This window comes from Oenanthe melanoleuca, chromosome 23 (assembly GCF_029582105.1).
Source record: "Oenanthe melanoleuca isolate GR-GAL-2019-014 chromosome 23, OMel1.0, whole genome shotgun sequence".
NCBI classification, from domain to species: domain Eukaryota; kingdom Metazoa; phylum Chordata; class Aves; order Passeriformes; family Muscicapidae; genus Oenanthe; species Oenanthe melanoleuca.
Window position 1 is genome coordinate 3,902,964 of NC_079356.1, and position 26,099 is coordinate 3,929,062.

General features: G+C 46.4%; 1 protein-coding gene across 1 annotated transcript in view; it reads left to right on the plus strand.

Annotated features, from left to right (window-relative positions):
* Positions 1 to 26,099, plus strand: part of CSMD2 (CUB and Sushi multiple domains 2) — a 288,748-nt gene that overhangs the window by 109,385 nt on the left and 153,264 nt on the right. The window contains exons 6-9 of the mRNA XM_056509388.1: positions 7,720 to 7,832; positions 17,196 to 17,273; positions 23,267 to 23,354; positions 24,274 to 24,398. Of these exons, the coding sequence (XP_056365363.1) occupies positions 7,720 to 7,832; positions 17,196 to 17,273; positions 23,267 to 23,354; positions 24,274 to 24,398 (404 nt within the window). The remainder of the gene's footprint in view (positions 1 to 7,719; positions 7,833 to 17,195; positions 17,274 to 23,266; positions 23,355 to 24,273; positions 24,399 to 26,099) is intronic.

A 26,099-nucleotide genomic window follows, 5' to 3' on the forward strand; every position in this document is an offset into this window, starting at 1 on the left:
AACACAGCCCGGCTCTTATCAGCACATCTCCCCCTGCCCGATGGGGAAAACAATCTGCAGCTCTGAAATCGAGCTGCAGAGGAAATTCTAATAAAGCTGTAGCTGGTTTTTGGGGGCTGGGATGGGGGATTTGCAGTGCAGCATTAACGAGCCTCGGCTGCATTTTGTTGTGCTGAATTAGGGGTGGTTTGCTCTGGGTGGGATAAAGATAATCGTGTTTGTCACCTCGTTGTGCTGGGACTGGAACCAAGCTGGTTTCAGGGTGGGAGTGTCATGGGAAGCACTTTGGTTCTGTGACTTCTTTTTATTAATTAGGGTAATTAGCAGAAGGGTGGGATTGATGATTTGATTATTTTGATTGAGATGAGCCCCTTCTGTCCCCATTTAGAACAAGCCCAGAGGTCTCCCTGTGTGTGCAGGAGGAGGAAGAACCTCTTTCCCTCCAAGGCCACCCAGCTCAGCCTGTCACCAATTCTTGTCCCCAGCCCAAAGTGTCACATCCAGGAGCTCCTGGGCAGTTCCAAGGCCTGACCTTGAATTGTACCATTAATTCTGAGCATTTCATTTGAGCTTGTCTGCTCTCTTAAACAAAATACACTTAAGCACCTCCAGACCTCACAGGAGACATCTCCTCACAAAGGACTTTTACAAGGAAATGAATAATTAGATGCAGTTGTTGTTCCCCTGTAACGCTGCAGGGTGGGAGGAGCACTCCTGCATCCTCACTCTGCCCCAGAGCCTGGACCTGCCTGGGGAAGGGCAGGGAGAGATCCCACATCACCCACACACCTCGGGAAGCAGCAGCCTGGGACAGGGAAATCCTCTGCTGGTGGCAGTTCTGTCAAAATTCACCCCACAAACACGGAAAAGGAACTTGTGGCACCGCTCAGGGATTCCCTGCAGGGCTCTGCCCCCTCCAGCCTTCCCAGTCCCCTCCTTCCCTGCAGTGCTCTAAGACTGGAATTCCCCACTGGAATGTTCCTTAGGCCCATCCTAACCCCAAGGACAGATTTAAAGGAGATTTTCCCTGCAGGAGGAGCAGTGCACTCCTCATTGCCCAAAAAGAGAACAGGAATTTCCTCAAGCACAGGGAATTTCCAGGTGGGAGTGTGGAAAATTCCTGCTGTGTTCTCACCACCCCCCTGCAGGCTCCAGGGAATCTGCTGGCCCCAGATCCTGATGGAAAGGACAGAACAGGAGAGGTTTGCTCCAAATCCAACCCCAAAGTGCCACCAGGGCTGGAAATGGAGCAATTCTCCTGGTCTGGGCTTTGGCTCAGCCTTAATCCCAGGCTGCAGCCTAAGGGTAAATCCTTCTCTGCCCTTCCTGTTCCACTCCCAGAACTGACAACAAGACTTCAGCTTCGTCTCCAGGAGCAACAAATCACTCCCAAAGCTTCCACTTCCAGGGATCCCTGTCCTGGGGCTTCCAGAACCTGCTGTGCAGGGGAAATCCTGGTAATTCACCCCCACTTCCCTTCTCCTTGCATTCCCCCAAAAGCTGAAAGTGTTTCCAAGCAGCAGCAAAACTTCATCACTGACATCACCTTTAGCTCCTGCCCTCACATAAATTTGCTGGCTAAGACCAAATCAATCCTTTATTTTTATTTTTTTTTTTTAATAACACACTTCACTCCTCATTTCCCACAAGGAACAGGAATTACAAGGCCTGACCACTCTTCCCATGAGGAAATTCCTCCTGGAATTTCCAACCTCCTGATGTCCAACCTGGGTGCAGAACAAAGCTGGGTCCTGGCAGGAACCCCCTCTCCCCCAGCCTTGGCACTGGCTGTGTCCATTCTGAAATATTTCACAATTTTCCAGAAGCTCAAACCTTTTGTGTGACCTCAGGAATGTTCTGCACTCAGAGCTCTGATGGGATTTTTTTTTATCAGGGTAAAAATGGAAATATTTCTGTCTTGGTGGGCAGCCCAGTGCTTTACCATCTTTCTGCACCAGCTGCATTTTGCTCTGTGGGAAGTTGTGCCTTTGGGTGAAAGAGGTTTTCACTCTAAAAATAAAAATCTAAATTTTATGAATGGCTGGGAAATGTTTGCCTCCAAGATAAACTCGTTGCTCTTTTTGTATCTAACCTGGATATCCATTGCCTGTGAGTGTAAATGTGTGAATATCCATGAAATTCAAGAAAAACTAATCCACAGTGGGTGGGTTTGTGAATAAATCACTGCTAAATGTAATAAAAACCCCTCAGAGACACTTCTACCTGTTGGGCTGCTCATCTGTGACAGTTCCAGAAATGCCCGTGGACCATTGAATCACTTCTCATTAAAGTGAAATTAATCCAGAACTGAGATCCAGGAGAATTCAGCCTGAAATAATTTTGAAACATTTCAGAGGTGAAGGAAAATAGCAGAAAAATGAGATTATCAGGGGCACCCTGGACAGTGGAAATTGCTTTGGCTTTGTTTCCAGTTGAGCTCCATCACCCCAAATCAGGCAAGGGTTTGGTTTATGCTCCTGTAAAGATCAGCTGGGGAAATGCCACATTAAAAAATGGAGAATTAAGAACTCCAGTGTACAAGTTCCTGAACAAAAAAATAAAAATAATAAGGGATTGATTTGGTCTTAGCCAGCAAATTTATGTGAGGGCAGGAGCTAAAGGTGATGTCAGTGATGAAGTTTTGCTGCTGCTTGGAAACACTTTCAGCTTTTGGGGGAATGCAAGGAGAAGGGAAGTGGGGGTGAATTACCAGGATTTCCCCTGCACAGCAGGTTCTGGAAGCCCCAGGACAGGGATCCCTGGAAGTGGAAGCTTTGGGAGTGATTTGTTGCTCCTGGAGACGAAGCTGAAGTCTTGTTGTCAGTTGTGGGAGTGGAACAGGAAGGGCAGAGAAGGATTTACCCTTAGGCTGCAGCCTGGGATTAAGGCTGAGCCAAAGCCCAGACCAGGAGAATTGCTCCATTTCCAGCCCTGGTGGCACTTTGGGGTTGGATTTGGAGCAAACCTCTCCTGTTCTGTCCTTTCCATCAGGATCTGGGGCCAGCAGATTCCCTGGAGCCTGCAGGGGGGTGGTGAGAACACAGCAGGAATTTTCCACACTCCCACCTGGAAATTCCCTGTGCTTGAGGAAATTCCTGTTCTCTTTTTGGGCAATGAGGAGTGCACTGCTCCTCCTGCAGGGAAAATCTCCTTTAAATCTGTCCTTGGGGTTAGGATGGGCCTAAGGAACATTCCAGTGGGGAATTCCAGTCTTAGAGCACTGCAGGGAAGGAGGGACTGGGAAGGCTGGAGGGGGCAGATCCCTGCAGGGAATCCCTGAGCGGTGCCACAAGTTCCTTTTCCGTGTTTGTGGGGTGAATTTTGACAGAACTGCCACCAGCAGAGGATTTCCCTGTCCCAGGCTGCTGCTTCCCGAGGTGTGTGGGTGATGTGGGATCTCTCCCTGCCCTTCCCCAGGCAGGTCCAGGCTCTGGGGCAGAGTGAGGATGCAGGAGTGCTCCTCCCACCCTGCAGCGTTACAGGGGGAGCAACAACTGCATCTAATTATTCATTTCCTTGTAAAAGTCCATTGTGAGGAGATGTCTCCTGTGAGGTCTGGAGGTGCTTAAGTGTATTTTGTTTAAGAGAGCAGACAAGCTCAAATGAAATGCTCAGAATTAATGGTACAGCTCTCCTGATAATTTGAAGAGAGGTTTGGATGAAAAGTTAAAAATACAGGTGAAGTGAATAATAACACACAGGGAGACAAAGAGCTGCTGAGAGCTGTCCCTGGGTTGCAGTGAGAGGGAAATGAACCAGAATTGGCTGATCAGGATATCGTGGAGTAAAGGCTGGGAGGAAAAGGAGGCTCTGGCTGAGCTGGGGGTGGAGCTCAGAGTGGAATTTGGGTTGGGCTCAGTTCTGTGCCCTCAGCAATTCTGGTTAAACTGAGTGTGCACAGTGCTGAATCCAGCTGAGGATCGTGGAATTCCAGAGTGGTTGGGGTTGGGAAGGACCTTAAATCCCAGCCAGTGCCACGGGCAGGGACAATCTCCATAGTCCCAGCTGCTCCAGCCTGTCCTGGGGCACTTTTGGGGATGATCCAGGTGTGTTCTCCTTGGATTTTGTGTTGACTGGCAGCCTTGGCTCCTCCATCCCTGGAAATGCTGCTGGGATCTTTTGTTCTTGTTCTTGTTGTTCTTGTTCTTCTTCTTCTTCTTCTTCTTCTTTCTCTTCTTCTTCTTCTTCTTCTTCTTCCTCTTTTTCTTCTTCTTCTTGTTCTTCTTCCTCTTATTCTTGCTCTTTTTTTCTTCCTCTTCTTCTTCCTCTTTTTCTTCTTCCTCTCCTCCTCCTCCTCCCAGCCACTCCAGTGTGTCTCCCTTTGGGTTAAGCACAGCCAGGGCAGCAAAAGGTGGACCTGAGCTCCAGGGAGGTGAAATTTCAGGGAGATTCACCCAGAATTTGTGTTGGAGGGTCCAGGACCCAGCCAGGATTATCAGCAGAGATCCAAGGGGGTGTCAAAACAGAGATGAAATGAACAGAGAGGTTAAATTAAATCAACAAAAGCAGTTCAAGGGAAAAAAAAAAAAAGATAAAACATCCCCAGTGATGTAATTTGCCTTTATTTGAAGCTGGTGTTTGACAGCACCCCAGTTCTGGGCAGCACCAGGGCGCCTTCAAATTAATTTTTAAATCCATCATCTCCACTTATTTCACTTGAAATCACAGGATTTCAGATGGAATCCCTTCAGTCATTACCTTTGACTCCTGCACTGGGTTTGCAGCATCCACACCAGGAATTCTCCTTGTGTTTGGCTCCTTTGAAGAAGAACTAATGGCCAAATTGATGATAATCAAATTTCAGGGTGTGCAAACATCTCCTCCTGTGCCTCTGCCTCACTTTGTGACACTTTATTGATTTTTTTCTTCCCCATTCCTTTTCTTCCTCTCTGCGTGGAAACAAATTAAAGCAGGAATTGGGATTGTAAATAGATAATGGGACGTGAATGCAGAGTAATCAGTGCCAGCCATGTACAGCCATACTAATTGTGCCAGGGGAGGGAATGGGATAAATATTTCATGCCTGGATTCCGTGGGAAGTGAGAGAGCAAGGCAAGAAATAAAGGAAAGGGTTGAGAAGGCCTCACTTCAGTGCTTTTTCTCAAAAAGAGGAGTTCTGATGGCATTAAGCCCTCCCTGCTGTGAATAAGGATTTGGGTTTCATGTGGAGGCTTTGGTGCCACTCAAGGGGAAAACATCCCAGGTTAAAAAATCCTGCTGGAGGATTTGGGGTGAAATCAGGATGAAGTTTCTTCCTCAGGCTGAACAGAGTTCAGGGTGGTGACAGCAAAGGAAAACACAAAGTAAAACAGAGCCCTGCTGGGAAATTTGGGATGATTCCCTGGATTTCTGATTCCCCTCCCAGCTGAGCATCCCTGCCATTCCCTCTGGGATCCATCCCAGCAGCTGGAATTAAATATTCCATTATCAATTAACCATTAATGCTGCCTCATGATGGCTGAAGGCTGTGGGAGCCTCCTGGTGAAAAGCTGCAGGTGGGCACACAGTTTTCCATGGAATGCTGAGCTCCAGCTGTGCTGTTTCTTACCCAAAACATTTTAACCCTTTTTTCCCCACCCAGCCTGGGGCTGGGCACTGCCTTTTAGGGGATGGAAACCTCCACCTTGCATTTCTCCTGCTGCATTTCAGAGGAGAAAAGGGAGTTTTGGAGGGAGCAGTCTGGCAGGCTGTGCCTGCAAATGAGGAGCTGATGGGGATTTCTTGGCTGATTTTGTTTTTTCCAAAAGTTGTCAATGCCTTGAGCAAGTGGCATGTGGAGCTGAGGAAAATTTCCATGCAGGAAAGTCAGGGAAAAGTTTCCCTTCTCCTAAATCTTCACCAGGCTGTGATGGATTTTTTTGTCCTTTCTCCTGGTTTTGCCTTCAGGAATTTTTCCTGCTGTTGCAGAGGCAGCAGGAATTGCCACCTATTACTCTTTTCCAAGTGTTCATTCACTGGGCTGGTGGAATTTTAACAATTCAGGTATTTGGGATCATTGGAAATTCATGGTGCAGTGGGTTTGGAAAGTCAATCCTGGGAGGAGCAGCTGGGGGGGCTCAGCCTGGAGAAAAGGGAGCTCAGGAGAGCTTGGATTTGATCAGCCTGGAGGTGATTTCCAGCCTTAATGGTTCCATGAGTCAGAGGAGATGAAGTTTCTGTGTCGGTGGATTCCCAGTCCTCAGGCTGCTCCATCCACCCTTCCAGGATGTGCTGACCAAAATCCAGAAACAGGGATGGGGGACAGCAGAAGCTGAGCCTCATTCAGGCAGCTTTGGCTTGTCTATTTTTTTATCTCAGGCAGTGGAATTAGAGCTGAGAAAGGGAAATTTGGCTCTGCATAGCTGAAGATTATTTGTGAGGAGTTTGCTGCTGCAGAATGAACAATGAGTGGCCCTGGGGTGGGGGGTGAGAATTTTAAATTTAAGGGTGTTGTCATAACAACCAGCCAGGGGAACTTCCTCGGGTTCCTTTTGAGGCATCATGTTTGATCTCAGCCCCAAATCTGCTTGCTTGAACTCGGCTGTTGGAGAAAGTTTCCAGTTCAGTCGGTTCAGCTGCCTTTGAGCCCCCCAATGATGCAGAAAACCCCAGATAATTCATTTCTGCAGCACCTCGTCCTCCTGGAAGGGAACAGATGGAAATATCCACGGAGGAACGATGGGGAACAGCCTTAAACCCGGGTTTAAAACATCCCAGAGGATCCAGGCACGGGACAAGCCAAGGTTTGGGTTGTACTTTGTGCACTAATCACCCTGCGAGCTCATTAACGGGCAGGGCAGCCCCTGTGCCATTAATTAACTGAAATCCCAGCCTGGATCCCCTCGAGGAGCTGAGGTCACCTCTGGATGGGCTGGGTGGCTGAAGGGCTCTTCAGATGCTCCATGGGCTGTCAGATCTGCTGCTAAAAAAGGTTTAATAATCAAATCCGAGTTACCCTCCCGATGGAACAGATTCCCAGGATCCTTTTGCCTTCATTAAAAAAAAAAAGCAGGGGGTGTTGGAATGCCAAAAATGAATGTTGGGATGGCAATAATGGGTGTTGAAATTGCAGTGATTTTTAAATAAGTGATAATCGAGCATTAAAATAATTAATTAATTAACAGGAACAGAATTCCATGAGAGTTTTGGTGTCCCCACCATGGTGATGACACTATTGTGGATGTCAGCCCAAGTGCTGTGACTTGGGAGGAATGTTCCAGCCTAAAACTTGGCTTGGGACAAAATTCAGCTTGGAATTGTGAGCTGGAGTTAAGTGAAGCAAGCAGGAAATAAAATTATAAAAATATAAACATAAAAGGAAATAAAATTATAAACAGATATGAAGGGCTGCTGCTGGGCTCTGGAGCTGCTCAACTCAGTTATTGGCTGGAATCTTCCTCAGGTTGGGATTGATTGTAAATAAAATAAAAAATAAAGAAGTTCTTGCCATCTTTTCTGATCCTGAGTTAAAATAAAAGGAGTTTTTTGTAGTGGGGTTAAAAATGTGAAGAGAGGAACTGAAAAAGCCTGGGAATGTTTTTTGCTTTGGAAAAAGGGATGGAAACCTCTGTAATTACAAAGATGGAGCTCCCAGATGGGAATCCCAGCAGGAGGGAGAGGCTGGGAACAGCCCTGCAGTGGGCAGGGGGCTCTCCTGGGGTACCAGGGAGGGGTTCCCACATTCCTGGGGGTTTGGGGTGCTGCTCCCAGCTCCTGACCTGGCTGTTTGGTCTCTTGCAGGTTCACTGGGATGAATTTGCCCTCCCCTGTGATCAGCAGTAAAAACTGGCTGCGGCTCCACTTCACCTCTGATGGCAACCACAGGCAGAAGGGCTTCAGTGCCCAGTACCAAGGTAAAAAAAAGCAGAAATAAAAGCCCTTGCCTGGCCTCCCCCAGCCCAGCTTTCCCAGGAATCCACAGCTGATCCCTGCATGATCCTGCTCTGCTCATTCCCAGCTGAAATCCCCCAAACTGGGTTTCCTGGAAAAACCCAGAGTGGTTTGGGTTGGGATGGATTTAAAACCCATCCAGGGACACCTTCCCCTAATCCCAGTTTGCTCCCAGCCCTGCCCAGCCTGGCCTGGCACATTCCAGGGGTCCCACAGCTTCTCTGGGAATTCCATCCCAGCCCCTCCCCACAATCAGTCAGGATTGGGATGAAAACATCTCAGGGCTGGGATGTTCAGGTGCTGCTGAGGGACAGGAGATGCTCTGGCAGTGGAGATGCTGCTCCAGGGCTGTGGCACAGAGTGGGGCCAGGATGGATTGAGGGGATTCCTTGGAAGAGTTCCCACACTGTGATGGTTTTGTGGGAGCTGAAGGCAGGACTCAGGAGAGGGGAGGAGCAGGAAGGGCTGAGTCCCTCCCAAGGCTGGCTCAGGGGAGCTCTGCAGGTTTCTGTTGGAAAGGATGAGCCAGGAAGACCTGACAAATATGAATGTTTAGATTCTGAGAGTATGGAAACCACGAGCCAGATTGAAATGAAAGCCAATTTTGGGATACCAAACCTCAATTACTGAATAACTGTGAGACAATAGGATGGCCAGCTGAAAGTAATCCCCTCTTGATAGAACAATGTCTTCAGCTGGAGAGCAAGTCCAAAGGTCAGAGAAGATTTTGCCAGAGTCCAAAGAGAAGTTTTTAGAGTTTAAAGTGTAACACACTATGGTAATGTAAGGATTCCTATAGGCTGTGTGTAAATGCTACAGAATTTGTATCTTGTGTTAGATTGGTTAGTGGAAATTAGAATATTCATCATGGAAGAAGATTTATTGTATTGTAAACAGGAAATTGCTCTCTTATTGCTACCACCCCTCTCTTACCTCTTTTGCTCTCTCTCACCCCCTTGCTCTTATCTCTTACTCTCTTACTCTCTTACTCTCCTTGCTCTACCCTCTCTCATACACCCACGCCTTTATAATTAACTATAAACCTGAAGAACAGAAAATAGAGAGCTGCTGAGTCTGTCCAGCAACCATCCAGCCAACAGTACAACCCCCACAGGTTCCTCTTTGCTGAGAAAAAAGCTCTGGAGAGGAGTCAAGGGAAAGGGATTTGATTTTCCTGGGGTAAATCTGCAAAGCTGCCCCTTTTGGATGAGCCTTTCTCCCTCCTCAGGGAAGTCAGGATGAACATTCCAATTCCCCCTGGTCAGATAAATGTCAGGGGGTTCTCGTGTGTGCTGGCAAGGGAATGAGCTGGGCACTGAGTGTTTCAAATGAATGAACTCCCCATTCCTGAGCTGGAATCGAGGCAGGACCTCAGCCCAGCTGCCAGAGGGGACCTGCCCTCCTTTTTCCTGCTGCTTTTTCTGGAGTTTAGCAGCTTTTTTCCTGCCTTTCAATCCTTAAAAAATCAGCGAAACAAGCAGTGAAAATTCCCAGGGATGAAGGGAAGGTGTCTGCAGGCAGTGGGATCTGTAGGACAGGAGATGCTGATACCTTAAAAACCTCCCTGTAACCCTTTCCACAACCTGGCCTGGCCATAAATATTTCACTGGAGATAAATCCTACAAAACAGGCCGTGTAATTCCACAGAAGCACAGCAGCTGAAATGCATTTTTCATCAGGAGAGCTGAATCAGGATGGGCCAGGAGGAGGAAGGGAGGCTTTGGGGTGGCTCTAATTTGCTGTCTGTTTGCCAAAGACGTGTCTGTACATCATTTATGAACCCCCTGTGTCCTCTGGGACGGGGTCTGGCTTTGCTGATAATCTATAAGAAAACAATTTCCCTTCCAGCTTGTTTAAATTGATCCCGAGTTTTGCAGAACACCTTCTCTGTCTGTCCCCCCTCTGCTCTCCCTAATCCATGCCCTGATTTGGAAATCACTTTAGGAATGTAAAAGCAAGGTTAGATGCAATCAGGCTGTGGAGAGGGGATTTTTGTTGTTGTTGCTGTTGAATACAGAAAATTCGTTTCATTCCCTTCCTGGGAGAGTTAAATATTTCCCCTTTTTCTCTTTCATTAAGGTGAATCTTGATTTTTGGTTTTTTTTCCCCATTCCCCGTATAAGGAAATCAAAGGGACTGGGAGAAATCCATGCATAGGATTTTTTAAATTTAAATTTCCTCCTCATCCTGCCTCCTCAAAAAGATGGAAGAAAATAATATTGGAGTGTTTTAATCAGGTGAGGTGGCAGCACCTCAGGGGTCCCGTCTGTCAGAGGGGTGAAAATGGAGAGATGGGAGCACTGCCCTGGCTCTGCTGCCCCTCTCTGCACATTTTTTACGGCAGAACTTGGCTCCCTAATTGCTCTGGAGCTGATTGTTACCAACACATAATTGCAGCTTGTATCGATCTCCCCGCCCCGGCTGCTTCCCTTCCCTCCGGGAGGAAATTAATGGGATGAGCTCCAGCCTTGCACAGGGCAGATCCCAGCACAGAGACACAGAAATGCCTTGGTGAGGGTGTGCTGGGCTCTTGGAATGGTTTGGGTTGGCAGGACCTTAAATCCCTTCAGTTCCACCCCCTCTGTGGGCACTGACCTGCTGTCCCACTGTCCCAGCCCCACCCATGGCTTTGAGTACAGATCTGTCCTTGGAGAGGCTTCAGCTGGGACTGAGCTTCTCCTCTTCATCCTGGACATCCTGGATCCACTCCTCATCTTGGATCTTCCATTCCTCATCTTGGATCATCCTGGATCCACTCCTCATCTTGGATCTTCCATTCCTCATCTTGGATTTTCCATTTCTCCTCTTGGATCTTCCATTTTTCATCTTGGATCATCCTGGATCCACTCCTCATCTTGGATCTTCCATTTCTCATCTTGGATCATCCTGGATTATCCTGGATCTACTCCTCATCTTGGATCTTCCATTTCTCCTCTTGGATCTCCCATTCCTCATCTTGGATCATCCTGGATCCACTCCTCATCTTGGATCTTCCATTCCTCATCTTGGATTTTCCATTTCTCCTCTTGGATCTTCCATTTTTCATCTTGGATCATCCTGGATCCACTCCTCATCTTGGATCTTCCATTTCTCCTCTTGGATCTTCCATTCCTCATCTTGGTTCATCCTGGATCCACTCCTCATCTTGGATCTTCCATTTCTCCTCTTGGATCTTTCATATCTCGTCATGGATCTCCCACTGCTCATCTTGAATCTTCTCTTCTTCATCCTGGATCTTCCACTCTTCATCCTAATCTTCCATTCCTCATCCTGGATCTTCTTTTCATCTTAGATCTTCACGTTGGATCTCCCATTCCTCCTCATTGATCTCCCACTGCTCATCCTGGATCTTCCCCTTCTCACCTTTTACCTTCCCCTTTTCATCTTGGATCTTCCATTTCTCATCATGGATCTCCCACTGCTTATCTTGAACCTTCTCTTCTTCATCTTGGATCTTCCACTCTTCACCTCAGATCTTCCATTTCTCATCTTGGATTTCCTCTTTTCATCTTGGATCTTCTACTCTTTGTCCTGGATCTTCCACTCTTCGTCCTTATCTCCCACTGCTAATTTTGGATCTCCCACTTCTCATCTTGGATTTTCCTCTCCTCATTTTCAAACATTTCCCTTTTCATCTTGGATCTTCCCTTCTTCATCTTGGATCTTCCATATCTCATCATGGATCTCTCACTGCTTATCTTGAACCTTCTCTTCTTCATCCTGGATCTTCCACTCTTCATCCTGATCTTCCATTCCTCATCCTGAATCTCCCCCTGTTGATCCTGGATCTCCCCCTCTTCATCTCCGATCTTCCATTTCTCATTTTGGGTCTTCCTCTTTTCATCTTGGATCTTCCCTTCCTCATTTCTGATCTTCCATTTCTCAGTTTGGATTTTCCATTTCTCATCTGGGATCTTCCACTGCTCTTCTGGAATATTCCCCTCTTTATCCTGGATCTTCCCCTCCTCATTTTCAATCTTCTCCTTTATGTCTTGGATCTTCCCTTCCTCATCTCGGATCTTCCATTTCTCATCTTGGATCTCCCACTGCTCATCCTTGGGTTCCAAAGGGATTTTGAGCTCCTGCCATGTGACCTGTGGAGTCTCCTGGGCAATCCTGCTGCTTGTGCAGCCTCTGATTCCCAAAGATCCATTGCTCAGGCTGCCTAAAGAGGGATTTTTCCAAAGAAAAACGCGTGTGAGGAGGTTTCTCTTCACCTCTAAGAACCCCTGGGAGCATCCTGCTGTATCCCAGGGGCTGCTGAGCCATCCCAGCAGGAGGGGGAGATCAGCAGGATCTGAATTTAACAGCAATTCCCCCAACAAGGAGAACAGAGCTTCGCAGAATAGATTTTTTTTCTGTCGCTGTTGCTGAAGCGCTGTTTTCCAAATTAAAAATAAATAAATGTCTGCTTAAATTCTCATTTAGAGCAACATGAAGTGGTTTAAAAGGAACAGCCCGGCCTGCCTGCCATGCTGGCAGAGCTTTGTAATGTCATCTCTCAAACCTGACAGGATGCTGAGTATTCCATTAGATCTGCTGGATGCGTGAGAGCAGCAAAACCCTCCAGAAATCAGGAGTTTCTGTTCATCCAATTATCCTGACACAGCCCTTTGTAGTACTGCTCCACATTCCAATTTACTAACAAAGTAGGTTTTCAAATACCAGATTTTTGAGGACAGGGAGTGGGAGAATTCTTCTTATTTATTTAATTAGGGAAAAAAAAGAAAAAAAAGGCACGAAACAAGTGGTGCTTTACCGTGCCTGGTTCTGATCTAAATGGAGTCATTTGTAAAGTCTGACTTCCATCATTAGGGCTCCAAAATGAAGGATGAGGAGGAGAGGATGCAGTGATCCCTCTTTATCAATTTATCATTACCAATTAATCTTTATCAATTCTGCTGGAAAGGCACACGGTGCAGTTAGGGGAGGAGATGCTTCCTGGGGATGCAGCTCTGAATTTTGGGATTGGTGCTGGTGATGTCTGGTGCTTGTTCTCATTGCTGCAGGGCTTGGGATCCAGGTTTTCCATCAGGATGGGGTTGGAGGGGGATGATTTTTGGGTGGAATCTGGCAGGAATGGCTCTGGGAAAACCTCAGTTAAAAATGTGTCCCTGAAAAAATTTCCAGGTCTGGGTCTATCCAAATTATGAATTTCCCATGCCAGAGAATCCTGGAATGATTTGGATTGGAAGAGACCTTAAAATTCTTCTCATTTTCACCCCCTGCCACCTTCCACTGCCTTCTCCTGGATTTGGGATGTGGGAATCCCTGCAGGTTGCTGGGATGGATGGAAAAGTTGACTTTTCCTGGTGCCACCATCAGCTCTGCTGGGCTTCAGCAATGCTTGGGAAGCTTTGCTTGGCCTCTAAATTCCCTTTATTGTGCAAAACCTGAGCTTTGGTTTGCATGGAGGAAAAAAAAAAAACCTTCCCTGGGGGCTGGATAACGGGATGTGCAGTGGGAAGCTGTGGAGAATACAGAAATGGGGATTATTTTATAAAGCTGCTCCATCACTGATCGTGCCCCAAGAACGAGCAGCACAACCCACAGCCTTGGAAATTCCAATCAAAGTCCAAATTCAACCTTGGAAACGTGGAATTGCTCTGGTTTTATTGCCTGGGAGGGAATGTTGGGCTGGGATTGGGGGTTATCCCAATGTTTGCTTGGAAAAAACTGGAGAATCACTGCAGGATGGTCTATCACCATTTTATTTGACACAGAAATGGATTTTTACCCCAAAAATGTGAGTTTTGGCAGCCCCAAGTCCTTTTTTTTTTGATCCAGTGATAACACATTTATTAAAAACCTTGAGATCAGGCTGGAAATACCCCGTGATTCCCATCCTTTGGGGCATCCCAAAACCTGCTGCTTTTTTTCCCCTCTTGCTGCACTTGCAGGTGGATTTGGAGTAAAAAGCAACAAAGAGTTCGATTTGCTTTGACAGCAGCCTGCTGTTAATTAGTTTTCCCTTCTTAAATTAATAAAAAAAGGCAGCTGCCCTGAACAGATTGAAGCTGGTGAGGAAGACAGCAGCAGCAGCAGCTTCTCCTCATGAATATTTTCCAGCTAATGCAGAGTTTGAAGTTATTGCTGCTTTATTTAAAGAGAAAGCCAAAAGCTGTGAGGAAATGATGAGTGAAAAGCATCTCCCTCAAAGCAGCACCTCAGGTGAGCTTCAAGGAGCCTCTCCCTGTCTGAAACTCCTGCAACAGCTGTTCCAAACAGGCCTTTTTTAAACCCAAAAAAAAAAACCAAAAAAAAAACCCAGCACGACTGCAAACCCCCTCGTTAGTTACATGGGTAATTTTTCTTGACAGCTTTGTCTTAGGAATGTGCTAATTTGGGGATGAAAGGCTGACAGGATGAAGAGCACGGGGAGAAGGGTTTGAAGTGGGAGATGGGCTGGGTTTTTCCACTTGTGGGGGCTGGTCCGGCAGGAAAAGGCTCCCAGAAAGTGGTTTGGGCATTGTTATCCCAGCTCCTGCAGTTGGAGGTTCTTTTAACCCAGTTCCTGCAGTGGAGGCTCTTTTATCCCAATTCCTGCCTCTGGAGGCTCTTTTATTCCAACTCCTGCAGTAGAGGCTCTTTTATCCCACTTCTTGCCTCTGGAAGCTCTTTTATCCCAATCCCTTCATTGGAGGCTCTTTTATCCCAACTCCTGCCAGTAGAGGCTGGATTATCCCAATTCCTGCCTCTGGAGGCTGGTTTATCCCAATCCCTGCAGTTGGAGGTTCTTTTATCCCAGTTCCTGCAGTGGAGGCTCTTTTATCCCAATTCCTTCCAGTAAGGGATGGGTTATCCCAGTTCCTGTCACTGGAGGCTGGGTTATCCCAATTCCTGCAGTTGGAGGTTCTTTTATGCCAGTTCCTGCAGTGGAGGCTGAGTTATCCCAATTCCTGCCAGTAGAGGATGGGTTATCCCAGTTCCTGGATCTTTCCAGTGGAGGATCTTTTTTTTTTTTTTCCCAGTTCCTGCCAGTAAGGGCTGTATTGTCCCAGTTCCTGCAGTGGAGGCTCTTTTATCCCAATTCCTATTAGTGGAGGCTCTTTTATCCCAATTCCTGCCAGTAGAGGCTGGATTATCCCAGCTCCTGCCAGTGGAGGCTCTTTTATCCCAATTCCTATTAATGGAGGCTCTTTTATCCCATTTCCTGCAGTTGGAGGCTCTTTTATCCCAATTCCTTCCAGTAAGGGATGGGTTATCCCAGTTCCTGTCACTGGAGGCTGGGTTATCCCAGTTCCTGCAGTTGGAGGTTCTTTTATGCCAGTTCCTGCAGTGGAGGCTGAGTTATCCCAATTCCTGCCAGTAGAGGATGGGCTATCCCAGCTCCTGGATCTTTCCAGTGGAGGATCTTTTTTTTTTCCCAATTCCTGCAGTGGAGGCTCTTTTATCCCAATTCCTGCCAGTAAGGGCTGTATTATCCCAGTTCCTGCAGTGGAGGCTCTTTTATCCCAGTTCCTGCAGTGGAGGCTCTTTTATCCCAATTCCTGCCAGTAAGGGATGGGTTATCCCAATTCCTGCAGTTGGAGGTTCTTTTATGCCAGTTCCTGCAGTGGAGGCTGAGTTATCCCAATTCCTGCCAGTAGAGGATGGGTTATCCTAGCTCCTGGATCTTTCCAGTGGAGGATCTTTTTTTTTTTTTTCCCAATTCCTGCCAGTAAGGGCTGTATTGTCCCAGTTCCTGCAGTGGAGGCTCTTTTATCCCAACTCCTGCCAGTAGAGGCTGGATTATCCCAGCTCCTGCCAGTGGAGGCTCTTTTATCCCAATTCCTATTAATGGAGGCTCTTTTATCCCATTTCCTGCAGTGGAGGCTCTTTTATCCCAATTCGTGACAGTAAGGGATGGGTTATCCCAGTTCCTGTCACTGGAGGCTGGGTTATCCCAATTCCTGCAGTTGGAGGTTCTTTTAGGCCAGTTCCTGCAGTGGAGGCTGAGTTATCCCAATTCCTGCCAGTAGAGGATGGGCTATCCCGGCTCCTGGATCTTTCCAGTGGAGGATCTTTTTTTTTTTTTTCCCAGTTCCTGACCGTGGAGGCTCTTTTTTCCCAATTCCTGCCAGTAAGGGTTGTATTATCCCAGTTCCTGCAGTGGAGGCTCTTTTATCCCAACTCCTGCCTCTGGAGGCTTCTTTATCCCAATTCCTGCCAGTGAGAGCTGGGTTATCCCAGTTCCTGCAGTAGAGGCTCTTTTATCCCAACTCCTGCCTCTGGAGGCTTCTTTATCCCAATTCCTGCCAGTGAGAGCTGGGTTATCCCAATTCTTGTCAGTGGAGGCTCTTTTATCCCAATTCCTGCCCCTGGAGGCTCTTTTATCCCAGCTCCTGCAGTAGAGGCTCTTTTATCCCAATCCCTTCATTGGAGGCTCTTTTATCCCAATTCCTGTCAGTAAGGGATGGGTTATCCCAGTTCCTGTCACTGGAGGCTCTTTTATCCCAACTCCTGCCAGTAGAGGCTGGATTATCCCAATTTCTATTAATGGAGGCTCTTTTATCCCAATTCCTGTCACTGGAGGCTCTTTTATCCCAATCCCTTCATTGGAGGCTCTGTTATCCCACCTCCAGCCTCTGGAGGCTGGAATTATCCCAAATCCAGCTGTTTGTGCTGCTCCCAGATGTTCTGCCAGGTGGGGATTGTGTCAAACCCTGGGGCTGGAGCAGCAGCAGCCGAGGGCAGAGCACAAAAACAAATTGCTGCTCCCTGCTGGGAGAGGCTGGGGCTCCTGGAGATCCATGGAATTCTTCCTTTTCCTGCTTTTTCTCCTCTTTTGGTGGAGGTTTGGAGCAGGGAGGGAATGGTGACAATTTGGGAGGGTCCCCCAGGTGTGGAGCTCCCAGCTGATATTTCCCTTTGCCAATAATGAGCTTTAATTTTATTTTCCCTGCTATTTCCCTGCTGCTTTTCCTCTCCAGCTCTGCAGTTTTTAGGTTGTGAGTGCTCCCCTGGAATGAATCTGCTGTTTAATTGATTCTTGGGATAAATTCCTGCAGCAGAAAAACTGGAGGGGGGGAAACCAGCTCAACATTTTCCTCTCAGCATCCCTGGAGTTCCTTTTGCCTGTATCCCATTTTTAGTGGGTTACAGAGGGATGGGAGGGGTTGGACCCATTTTTATTTTGAAATTAAAGCTCTGCAATGCCTTGACATGGAAAATAAATCTTTCTCCAAAACCCTAAACCTGCTGGTTTTGAGGGGTCAGGATGAGCTGGGTGATCCCAAATGGAAGGATGCAGGATGTGGGTGATTCACGTTTTTCTTTTTAAAATAAAAAACTTCCAAATCCCTGAAACCTTTGCCTCACCTTTCCTTTGTTTCCCACCCCTGCAGTCAAGAAACAGATGGAGCTGAAGTCCAGAGGGGTGAAGCTCATGCCCAGCAAGGACAACAACCAGAAGACATCTGTGTGTAAGTTTGTTTTTTGTTTTTTTTTTTTTTTGGCTCTTCCTTCGCTGTCTTTTTGATAACAATCTTCCTGGAACATTTCATTGGACTTTCCAGTAATCTCTGAAAAGTTTGGGTGCTTTTCCCTCTCTTCCCTCTGCATTTCTGCATCACTCCCTCCTGCCAGTGCTCTGTCCACAAGCATTTACTAACTCCTGAAGGGCTGCAGGGGGTTGGACTCTGTGGATTTGGTTGATTCTGTGCTCCAGGGTTGTGATTTTGGGCTCCTTTTAGTGGGGAAAGCAAAGAATTTTGGGAGTGGGATCCATGTTATTGCTGTAATTAAAGAGCAGGGATAAGGAACAACATCATAAAAAATATATCAGAAAATTTACAGAGGCAGTAGCAGCATCTTCCTTCTCCTGAGTTTTATTTCATTTTTCCCTGAAGAAAAAAAATCATAATTCTGGGTTTGTAATGCTGATTTTTCAGGTTGTGTTTAGTGGTTGGTGTGTCAGGGGCAGAACATCTGTGGTCACTGCTGTGCCTCCCTGTGGCAGGGTGGGAAATCTTAAATTTTCCAGCAGGTTCTTCCCAAACCAGGAGCAAAACCTGTGAGTTTTGAGTTTTGTCCCTGGATCTCAGGCTCTGACTGAAATGAAACAGGAGGGATCTGACTTGGAGTTAATATTTTATATGGATTCAGATGGGAGCAGTTTTTCCAGCTGGGTTTTAGGGGAGAGGCTGGAATTGCTCATTTTGCTGCATCAGAGAGGAGCAGTTTGCTCTGGGTGGGTTCTGCACACAAAATTCAGGAAAATGGATGCACTGGCTCTGAATTTTTGTGTCTGGGTCTCCCTCCCAGCTCCCAGGAGAATGTTTTTACAGAGAAGAAAACACTGGGGGCACAACCAGGGGAAAATAATTTAATTTTAAAGAAAAATTCTGCATCCAGGCTGTTCCTTGCCAGGAAGGATTTAATTGGAATGAAATTCCCAGTGCATTAACTGGGTGGGAAATGCAGCTGGAAAACCCCCTTGGCTTGGTGTGGAGACAGAGGGGTGTGTTTGGGGTGGGGGATTTTGGGGAATGTGGGGAAGGGAGTGCTGAAGTCATTTAATGAAATATTCTGGTGTTACCAACACACAGAATTCCCATTTCTCCCTCCTGGGAATGGCCTTTGGAGGAGTTTTACCTGGTTTTAACGTGCTGAGGCTGAGGAGGACCCAGTCCTGAGGAATAAAAATAGGAATTCCTTCCCTCTGCCTGGTTTATCCTGTCCCAAGGGGCTCAGAGCTGCCACTTCTGCATCCTGGGAGCTCAAATCTTATCCTGCTGATGGAGCACAGCTCAGGCTGGAAGTGTTCAGCTGGAACAATGGGGATGCTGGCCTCATTCCATTTATTATATTTATCTTTATATTTATATTATTAATATATTTATATTTATATTTATATTTATATTTATATTTATATTTATATTTATATTTATATTATTAATATATTTATATTTATACTTATATCTATATATTTATTTTTATTTTTATTTTTATTTTTATTTTTATTTTTATTTTTATTTTTATTTTTATTTTATATATTATATTCATATATCTATATCTATATCTATATCTATATCTAATATATAAATTTCTATTTATATCTATATATTTTATCTATATCTATATTTAATTTATATTTTAATTTTTATTTATAAACTATATTTATATTTATATCTATATCTCTATCTATATCTCTATCTATATCTCTATCCATATCTATATCTATATCTATATCTATATCTATATCTATATCTATATCTATATCTATATCTATCTAATATTTTTATCTATACCTAATATTTATATCTATACCTTATATTTATATTTATATTTATATTTACATTTACATTTACATTTACATTTACATTTACATTTATATTTATATTTATATTTATATTTATATTTATATTTATATTTATATACTATTAACTACATATATATAATTATATTTATTTCTATTCCATGGTCCTTGTCATCCCCCCTGAGCCCCCAGCTCCTTCCCCAGGCCAGGTCAGGATTTGCAGCCCTGATTCTCCCAGTCTCATGCAGCCTCCTGCTCCCACAGGGAATTTCCAGCTGCAGAAGTGCTGATTCCCAAGGAGATGGCACCAGAAAATATTTTTTTTATTATTATTATTATTACTTTTTGCAAATCCTTATCTGCTCCATTCCCTGCTGGGTTTGCAGGGTTGGCTGTGCCCTATTTGTGCTCCCAAACTTCCATGAGCTGAGTCTGCATCCCAGAAAATCACACAGGGACAAGCTGGGGAAAGAAATTTCTTATTCCAGAGCAATTTCCAGTTGCTCTGGCTCAAATACCAGAAATTCAGGAATTCTTGTGTCTCTTGGTAACACTTAAAGCTATTCCACAGAATCCTAAAATTGTTGAGGCTGGAAAAGATCAAATCCAACTTTCAATTTGCTTTATTTTCAATTATTCCTACCAGCAATATTTTTTTTTTCCAAGTGCTCTTTACTAAAACCAGGCTTAAAATCCTCCCTGGAAGAATCCACATTTAAATCTTGCAGGTCCTGGAGAGGTTTTGGATTTGGGATTTCCTGCTCAGATTAAAATCTGTGTGTTTTGTGTGGTTGAAGGGAGGCAAAATGCAGTGATGTAACAGCTGCTTGTGTTGCTGCAGGGGAAAAAAAAAAAAACATCAAAATATGGAATTTTGGGGGGAGGTGCCAATTGTGCTCAGTGGAATGTGTTTGTTTGAATTTGTAATTAAGTGCCTTGTACTGCTCACCATCAATGAAATTATTTCTGATACAGAGAGATTAAAAAAAAAATTAGCTTTCAATTTTAGGCCATAATTTGGAGGCTGTTTCTGGCACTGAATGCAGAAGGTAAATGTGAATATTCCAGGGAAAAATGTGATGTTTGGGTTTAAAAAAACAGCATCAAAGTGGATTTTGTGGTGTTTGGGTGAGACCCACCTGGGGGGTGCTCCTGTGCGTGTCCAGCTCGGTGAAAATCTGCTTTGTAAAATTATTTTTGGGGGGGTTGAGAACTTTGTGTGGATTTTGGGGAGGTGTGGGTGGGACACAGGAGCCACCTGGGCTTGGGGACAGGCTTGGCTGGGAATTCTGGAGTGCTGGGAATTGTGGAGTGCTGGGAATTGTGGTGACCCTGCATCTCCTGAGCTGTTCTGGGGGAGCACAAGGTGGGAAATCTGGGACATCCCCAGCTGGATTTTTGGGTTTTCCCAGTGGCTGTGCCCTTTTCCCACTCAGGGCTGTTCAGTATCAGGGATTAAATTATTCTGGAATTGCTTATTCCTGGTTTTTTTTTGGGTGCTGCAGGATCTTCAGGGTGTTGAGCCCTGCACCCCTAAATCAGCTCCCTGCTCTCAATCCTGATTTTTGTGACTTTTCCCAGAGGTTTGCATGGAATTGTTCTGAGTGTGAGCAGACAGATTAACCCTTTAATTCCTGCTGCAGTCCTTCCCACCCCTCCTTTCCCTGGATTTCTCATGCTGAGAAATGCTGGGGCTTTGTCAGAGGGTTTTTTTTTTTTTAGGTGCTGCTTTATTTTGTAATTCTGAATTTTCAGTGAGAATTGTCCCTGGGGAATCTATCAGGGAGCTTTTTTTATGAAGAGAGGTAGAACTAAAGAAGATTTTAGCAGTGAATTCCGGTGGCAAGCTGAACTGCATTCAGGAGGAGAAAAAAAAAAATTTAAAAAAAATCAGGAGGATGAGGGGATGGAAAACCAATCCCATGGTTGGGGGAGAGAATTCCTGAGCTTCTAATACAGAAATTGAGCAGTTCATCACAATTTTTGGGATCTGCTGTTTTTCCCTGTAGCCCTGGAGGGTTCATTTGGGAATGGCACAGCTCAGATGAAACTTTGGGAAGGTGAACAGCGAATTCTCAGCACGATAAATCCAATTTTTAACCTTTGGGCTGCTCTGTTTGTGTGTGTGTGTGTGTGTTCAAAACAAAAGGTGGGGAACAAAACGAGCATCGAATCCATCTCCTCCTTTCCTTTCTCTCTCCTTAAAAGGGGAATTCCCCAACTCCCAGGATGTGAGATATCTTCCCTCTCCCCCTTTTCTCAGCTTTATCTTCCCTGTTCTCTGCTTTATCTACACGTGTTTTTAGGTGTTAATGAATCTCCAGCTAACGAGGGCTGAGACCTCAGCAGGGGGAATGACAAATTCTCCTCCAGGGTCTGTGTTTTCCTCAGGATCTGGGGCAAAGTTCTGAATTCCAGGCTCTGTTTTTATCCAGAATGGGAAATAATCGCTGGGTGTGACAGACCTGCTCTGGTCTGGGGGTTTGGCCATGGGAGGAGGAATTTACTGTGGGAATGTGAATTTTTATTTATTTTTTTTTTCACTGAGGAGCAGCTCCCAATGGGATGCAGCTCTGGAGGTTTGGTTGTTACAGGAGGAAAAAAAAATCAGGAATCTGAGCATTTCCCTCATTCCCACATGGCCTTGGGATGTAAAACCCTCATCTTGGGGTGAATTTTCCTTTTTTTTGGAGCTGCCTGAGCACAGGCATCACCTTGGTGTGTAGGGAAGGAACCCCAAGGGGGGTTTGAGGAGTTTGTTCAGCCAAATTTTCCTGTCAGGAGCTGGGAGTGGAATCCATGAAATCCTTCACACTCTGATTTGGGATTCTGTGAAAAGTGGCAAAATTTGGAGCTACAAAAAAAATAAAAAATAAAAAAAAATCAGGGATGCTGCTTTGGGAGCTGCTGCCTCCTCACCTGACTGGGCTTAACAAGGAGTTTTTTGGGCATGGAAAATTGGGAAAACAATCCCTCAGGAGGCAGTTTTCCATGGATTTGTGTCTCTGTGCCCTCACACACATGGAGGAGAGCTCAGGGCACCAAAGCATTGGGAAAACAGAGCGGGAAGGGAGGAAAAAAAAGAAAAAAAAATTAAAAGGAAATTCCTGAAAAGGATTTAAAGGGCATCAGGGGAGGTGTTAGTGCTGAGGAGAATATTTTTGGGATCAGCAGAAGTTGGGAAGCATCGATCTTGTAGGAGGAGCTGCAGTTGGGGATGCACCAGGGATTTTCCCAGTGGGAAAATCCCAAATTTACAAATACTGGAGGCTGTTGGTTTTGTGTGTGGGAATTCTGCCCTTCCCCTCTGCAGGGCTGAGCTCGTGTGTGCCCTGAGGGACGGGCTGGTGTCACCCCAGTGTCACCCCAGTGCCACCCTGCTCCTGCCCACGCCATTTGGGATAAAATTGGGATTTTCTCCCCTCTAAAGCAGTGCTAGGCAGAGCTGGAATGGGAATGGGGTTGTTGCAGTGCTGGGAATTGTGGTGTTGCAAAGAAAACCAAGTCCCATCGAACTCCTGTGGCAAAATCTCCCTTTTTTCCCCCTTTTTCTGTGCTGGGATTCAGGCTGGAAGTCAGTGAGGAGCCCCCTGGGTCACCCCACTGCTCACCACTCCATGGATTTCATGTCTGTTGGCATCAGGGTTGCTCCATAAGATTTTTTCCATGTCCCAACTAAATGACTTTGCTTTGAAACCCTCGGCTCACATCCCCCTCTCCTTTCTCCCTCTGGTTCTGTGCTTGGTTTTTCCCCCTGGGATCCCTCACCTGCCTTCTCATGGAGTTGTTTTCTTTCCCTGGGCTGGGTTTGGAGAGCTGTGTGTTTTAATCCCATAAAACAGGCTCTGCAATTGGTGTCATTTAACAGAAAAAAAAAAAAAAAAAAAGAAAAAAACAACTTTTTCCAGAGGTATTTCTGTAGTGGAATGGAGGGAGAAAATTATATCCCTAGCTGGCATTTCCTAGAAAACACTCAGGTGTGCAAAACTGAGCGGGATGTTTGTTTCCAAAGCTGTTGTTTTTCCAGAATAAAATAAACACATGGAGGTTTCTGAGCTCCCAGCTGCCATTTTTCTCGCCACATCCACCAAGACAGCTGCTGAAAGAATGTTCCTTTTGCTATTCTGTCTCTGTATGTGCTGTTTTTTTGCTTTGTAGTAACTCAGGTTGGTGTGTCCCAGGGACATAATTTGTGTCCAGACCCTGGGATTCCTGAGAGAGGCAAAAGGATAGGCAACGATTTTAGGTAAGAGCATTTTGTGTGTTCTGTGCATGCTGCAGAGCTCTGGCTGTGCTCCTGCTGTGGGGGGCTCTGTTTGCTCTGTCCCCTTCCCAAAATCCTGCCCAATTTTGGGGAGCACGTGTGTAGAACCCTGCCTGTGTGTGCTGTTCCATCCCTAAAGATCTCTTGGAGTATTTTTATCCTTTCCCAATCCAGGCTGTAGAATGTGCTGTCATCCCTCCCTTGGAAAACTGAAACAGCCAAAAAAAAAAATTAAAAAATCACTTTTCAAATTAGCTCAAACCCCAGCATGGCCCTGCCCTTAGAGAATTAGAGGTGGCTGAGGTTCCTTGTCACTGAGGCTGTGTGGTGCCAGATAATTGGGGTTTATAAAGTTTAAACCAGAGCTGTTGTTCCCTCCCAGTTCCCAGTTTTCCTTTGCAGGGATGCCCCAGCTGCTGGTGGCCGTGGGGAATCAATATTTCATCTGATTTTGATGGTCAGGGCTCTTCTGCTCATGGAAATTGTCTCTCAATCAGATCCAAATCTGTCAAATTCAAATGTCAAAAATGAGGAGATTAAAAAAAAAAAAAAATCTCCTCAAATCCAGCAAAGGAGGGAAGGCAGAGGAAAGGGAATTCCCAACAGTCCCTAAATTCCACGGGATGAATTCCCAGCTGCTGGATGTGTCACCTCAGCGAACAAAGCAGCTGGGACAGCAAAGGCTGAGAATCCAAACCACACAATAAAGAACAGAACTCTCAGCAGTTCATAAAGAAGACTTTTTTTCACTTTATAAGAACTCTGAGTGGATGAAATTCCCACTGGAACGTCACTAAAAACTGGGACTGGGACATTTGGGGCGCACACAGCAGAGGGCAGGCAGAGCTGCTCCCTCCTCCCTTCCCGGGACCAGCTGATGTCCCCTGTGTCCCCTCTCCAGGCTGGGCTCCAGCATCCAGTTCTCCTGCAACGAGGGCTACGACCTGCAGGGCTCCAGGAGCATCACCTGCAAGAGGGTCAGCGACCTCATCGTGGCCTGGAGCGACCACCGGCCCGTCTGCAGAGGTGAGGGGCTCAGCCTGCCTGGGTTTGGGATCTGGGGGAATTCCCAGCTCCTTCCTGTCCCTTTCCCATCACCCACCCTGCCCTCAGGTCAAATAATCCCAGAGTGGTTTGGGTTAGGTTGGCACCATCCTGTTCCTTCCACTTTCCCTCCAAGCTGGACACTGCCAGGGATCCAGGGGCAGCCTGAGAGGGCTCAGCTCAGTTGGATTTTGGGATTTGTGGGAATTCCCAGCTCCTCCTTGTCCATTTTCCATCACCCATCCTGCCCTCAGGTCAAATAATCCCAGAATGGTTTGGGTTAGGTTGGGACCCTGTTCCTTCCACTGTCCCTCCAAACTGGACTTGGACACTCCCAGGAATTCAGGAGCAGCCTGAGGGGGCTCAGTTTAGTTGGATTTTGGGATTTGGGGGAATTCCCAGCTCCCTCTTGTCCATTTTCCATCACCCACCCTGCCCTCAGGCCAGCTCAGAGGATCCCAGAGTGGTTTGGGGTTGTTCTTTCCACTGTCCCTCCAAGCTGGACATTCTCAGGGATCCAGGGGCAGCCTGAGGGGGCTCAGTTTAGTTGGATTTTGGGATTTGTGGGAATTCCCAGATCCCTCTTGTCCATTTTCCATCACCCATCCTGCCCTCAGGTGAAATAATCCCAGAGTGGTTTGGGTTAGGTTGGGACCATCCTGTTCCTTCCACTGTCCCTCCAAGCTGGACTTGGACACACCCAGGGATCCAGGGGCAGCCTGAGGGGGCTCAGTTTAGTTGGATTTTGGGATTTGTGGGAATTCCCAGCTCCTCCTTGTCCATTTTCCATCACCCACCCTGCCCTCAGGTCAAACAATCCCAGAATGGTTTGGACTGGGAGGAAACTTGAGGAAAATCCTGCTCCTTCCATTCTCCCAGGTTGCTCTAAGTTGGTCTTGGACATTCCCAGGGATGGGGCAGCCTAAGGGGGCTCAGTTTAGTTGGATTTTGGGATTTGTGGGGAATTCCCAGCTCCTTCTTGTCCATTTTCCATCACCCATCCTGCCCTCAGGTCAAATAATCCCAGAGTGGTTTGGGTTAGGCTGGGACCATCCTGTTCCTTCCACTCTCCCTCCAAGTTGGACACTGCCAGGGATGGGGCAGCCTGAGGGGGCTCAGTTTAGTTGGATTTTGGGATCTGGGGGAATTCCCAGCTCCTTGTCCCTTTTCCATCACCCACCCTGCCCTCAGGACAGCTCAGAGAATCCCAGAGTGGTTTGGAGTTGTTCTTTCCACTGTCCCTCCAAGCTGGACTTGGACACTCCCAGGAATTCAGGGGCAGCCTGAGGGGACTCAGTTTAGTTGGATTTTGGGATTTGTGGGAATTCCCAGCTCCTTGTCCGTTTTCCATCACCCACCCTGCCCTCAGGTGAAATAATCCCAGAATGGTTTGGGTTAGGTTGGCACCATCCTGTTCCTTCCACTGTCCCTCCAAGCTGGACTTGGACACTCCCAGGGATCCAGGGGCAGCCTGAGGGGGCTCAGCTTAGTTGGATTTTGGGATTTGTGGGAATTCCCAGCTCCTCCTTGTCCATTTTCCATCACCCACCCTGCCCTCAGATCAAATAATCCCAGAGTGGTTTGGGTTAGGCTGGGACCATCCTGTTCCTTCCACTCTCCCTCCAAGCTGGACACTGCCAGGGATGGGGCAGCCTGAGGGGGCTCAGTTTAGTTGGATTTTGG